The following is a 2,474-nucleotide window of genomic DNA, read 5'->3' on the forward strand; positions in this document are numbered from 1 at the left end:
AGGGCCACCAGGGCAGCGGGGTAGAGCCATGGCAGCAGCACTGGCAACACCAAGTCCTGCTGCTACTGCAGGGCACAGCTGCTGGGCCAGCACTGATCTGCTCCCAGCTCTGCACAAAGACATTGCTGCTGCAGCTCCAGAGAAGGCAGCAAAAGGGCATCTGTGAAGAAAATGTTGTAGGAGATCTTTTAGTTCCTTTAAAGCCACAAGGAAACCAGCCTCTAATTTACACTATTTTTGACCATAGGTAAGGTGAAGAGAAACAACATGAGAAATGGCACAAAGAATGACATTTTTGTGTGGACAATATGAAAACAGTAAAAGAAAAGAAAAAACCCACAACCAAACAAACAAGAAGTATAAAGATGATCTTTATTACAAATGATTGGCAGAAATTGGCCAGCAGTTTAATGTTTCTGAATGCATCCAGTCATCAGTCTCCACACAGCAGCCTTGAGCTCCTGATTCCGCAGGCTGTAGATGAGGGGGTTCAGGGCTGGAGGCACCACCAAGTACAGAACTGACAGGGCCACATCCAGGGATGTGGAGGAGATGGAGGGAGGCTTCAAGTGGGCGAACACGACAGTGCTGAGGAAGAAAGTGACCACGGCCAGGTGAGGGAGGCAGGTGGAAAAAGCTTTGTGCTGTCCCCGCTCAGACGGGGTCCTCAGCACAGCCCTGAAGATCTGCACATAGGAGAAAACAATGAACACAAAACAGCCAAGTCCTAGACAGGCACTAACAGCAAGAAGGCCCTGTTCCCTGAGGTAGGATTTGGAGCAGGAGAGCTTGAGGATCTGGGGGATTTCACAGAAAAACTGCCTCAGGGCATTGCCACGGCACAGGGGAAGGGAAAATGTATTGGCCGTATGCAGCAGAGCATTGAAAAAGGCACTGGTCCAGGCAGCTGCTGCCATGTGGGCACAAGCTCTGCTGCCCAGGAGGGTCCCGTAATGCAGGGGTTTGCAGATGGACACGTAGCGGTCATAGCACATGATGGTCAGGAGATAAAACTCTGCTGACATGAAGAACATAAAGAAGAAGACCTGTGCAGCACATCCTGTGTAGGAGATGTCCCTGGTGTCCCAGAGGGAATTGTGCATGGCTTTGGGGACAGTGGTGCAGATGGAGCCCAGGTCGCTGAGGGCCAGGTTGAGCAGGAAGAAGAACATAGGTGTGTGCAGGTGGTGGCGGCAGGCTATGGCGCTGATGATGAGGCCGTTGCCCAGGAGGGCAGCCAGGGAGATGCCCAGCAAGAGGCAGAAGTGCAGGAGCTGCAGCTGCCACGTGTCTGCCAATGCCAGCAGGAGGAAGTGGCTGATGGAGCTGCTGTTGGACATTTGCTGTGGATGTACATGGGGACCTGTTCATGAAGAAAGACAGTGAAGTGTTAGAGGAGATACCTGTAACCGAAATCAAAGCCATTTCCCATCCACCATCCTCTGTAACATACATGGACATGCTTTTGTGTTTAAGAGTTCTTAGCTTTTCTTTTTAATTTACTATCCTGTCTCTCCTGGAATTCTTGAATATCAGAAAACTTCAGCATTTCTGCTGCCCTCTGGTAGAGCAGAGTGAGTTTCATAACGCAAGAGGATGTGTTGAGAGTGAGGGGAGATGCTCGGTCACGTCATTCTGTTTGGAATTTCTCTGGACTTTGACTTTTCTCAAATGGAAGATGTTCAGACTAGCATTTTTCTCTTAAAAATACACAGGTATTGCTGAGAGCAGATGGATCCCCCACAGCCCAGCTCCACATTTGTAGCCAAAGACTCACATTGCTCATTTCACCAACCCAGCAACATTTTCAGTGTCACAACACGTCTGACTTCCCCATCAATCTTATAACTCTGAGAAGCCCTAGGACAGGTCTGCACCCTGGATTGAAACTCCCCGCTTGGACTGAAATCTCAGGGAGACTCCCAAGTGTCCTTATGATGGCATTGGATGAAGGGAGATGCAGCTCCTTCCCTGGCTGCACTGACAGCATTGCCCAGAGCTGGGTACTGGGGACAGCGTCACCCTGAGCCAGCTGTGCCCCCTGCCAGAGCCCCCAGTGCTGGGCAGCTGCTCTCAGCCCTGTGCTCTGCAGAGGGAACTGGGCCCGGGGCTATTGAGCTGCCCCACGGCTCTGCTGCAGCTCTGCCTGCACAGGAGGGGCTGCATGCCTTGGAGCCCCGGCCCTGAGGGCAGCAGCTGGGCTGGGACACAGGAGGGAGGGGGCTTGTTCAGAGGGAGGGGCTGCACTGCAGGGGCTCCTGTGGGCATCTCTAAACTCTCCCTGCCACAGCATTTCTGAGATTTGTTTTCTCTCATTGCCTGATCTTCTCTCTGCTTCCTGGAGATTTCCCTCTTGCAGGTGTTTCCCTGTGCCTGATCTCTCCCTGTCAGCACTCACAGACCCCAAATCTCTGTGCACTCTCATTGGTCTGAAAGAACCCTGCCTGTTTGCAGGGCACTGGCTGGGGGCAGGT

The 2,474-nt window shown here is 52.2% G+C and overlaps 1 protein-coding gene across 1 annotated transcript; it reads right to left on the reverse strand.

The window, feature by feature from the left end:
* Positions 1–458: 458 nt before the first annotated feature.
* Positions 459–1,340, reverse strand: LOC134433939 (olfactory receptor 14J1-like; the record flags this gene model as incomplete). Its single annotated transcript, XM_063182625.1, has 1 exon — positions 459–1,340. A coding segment is annotated over exon 1 (882 nt), but the record flags the coding sequence as incomplete, so codon positions are not given.
* Between the last annotated feature and the right edge of the window lie 1,134 nt (positions 1,341–2,474).

This window comes from Melospiza melodia, unplaced genomic scaffold (genome assembly GCF_035770615.1).
Source record: "Melospiza melodia melodia isolate bMelMel2 unplaced genomic scaffold, bMelMel2.pri scaffold_28, whole genome shotgun sequence".
NCBI lineage: Eukaryota > Metazoa > Chordata > Aves > Passeriformes > Passerellidae > Melospiza > Melospiza melodia.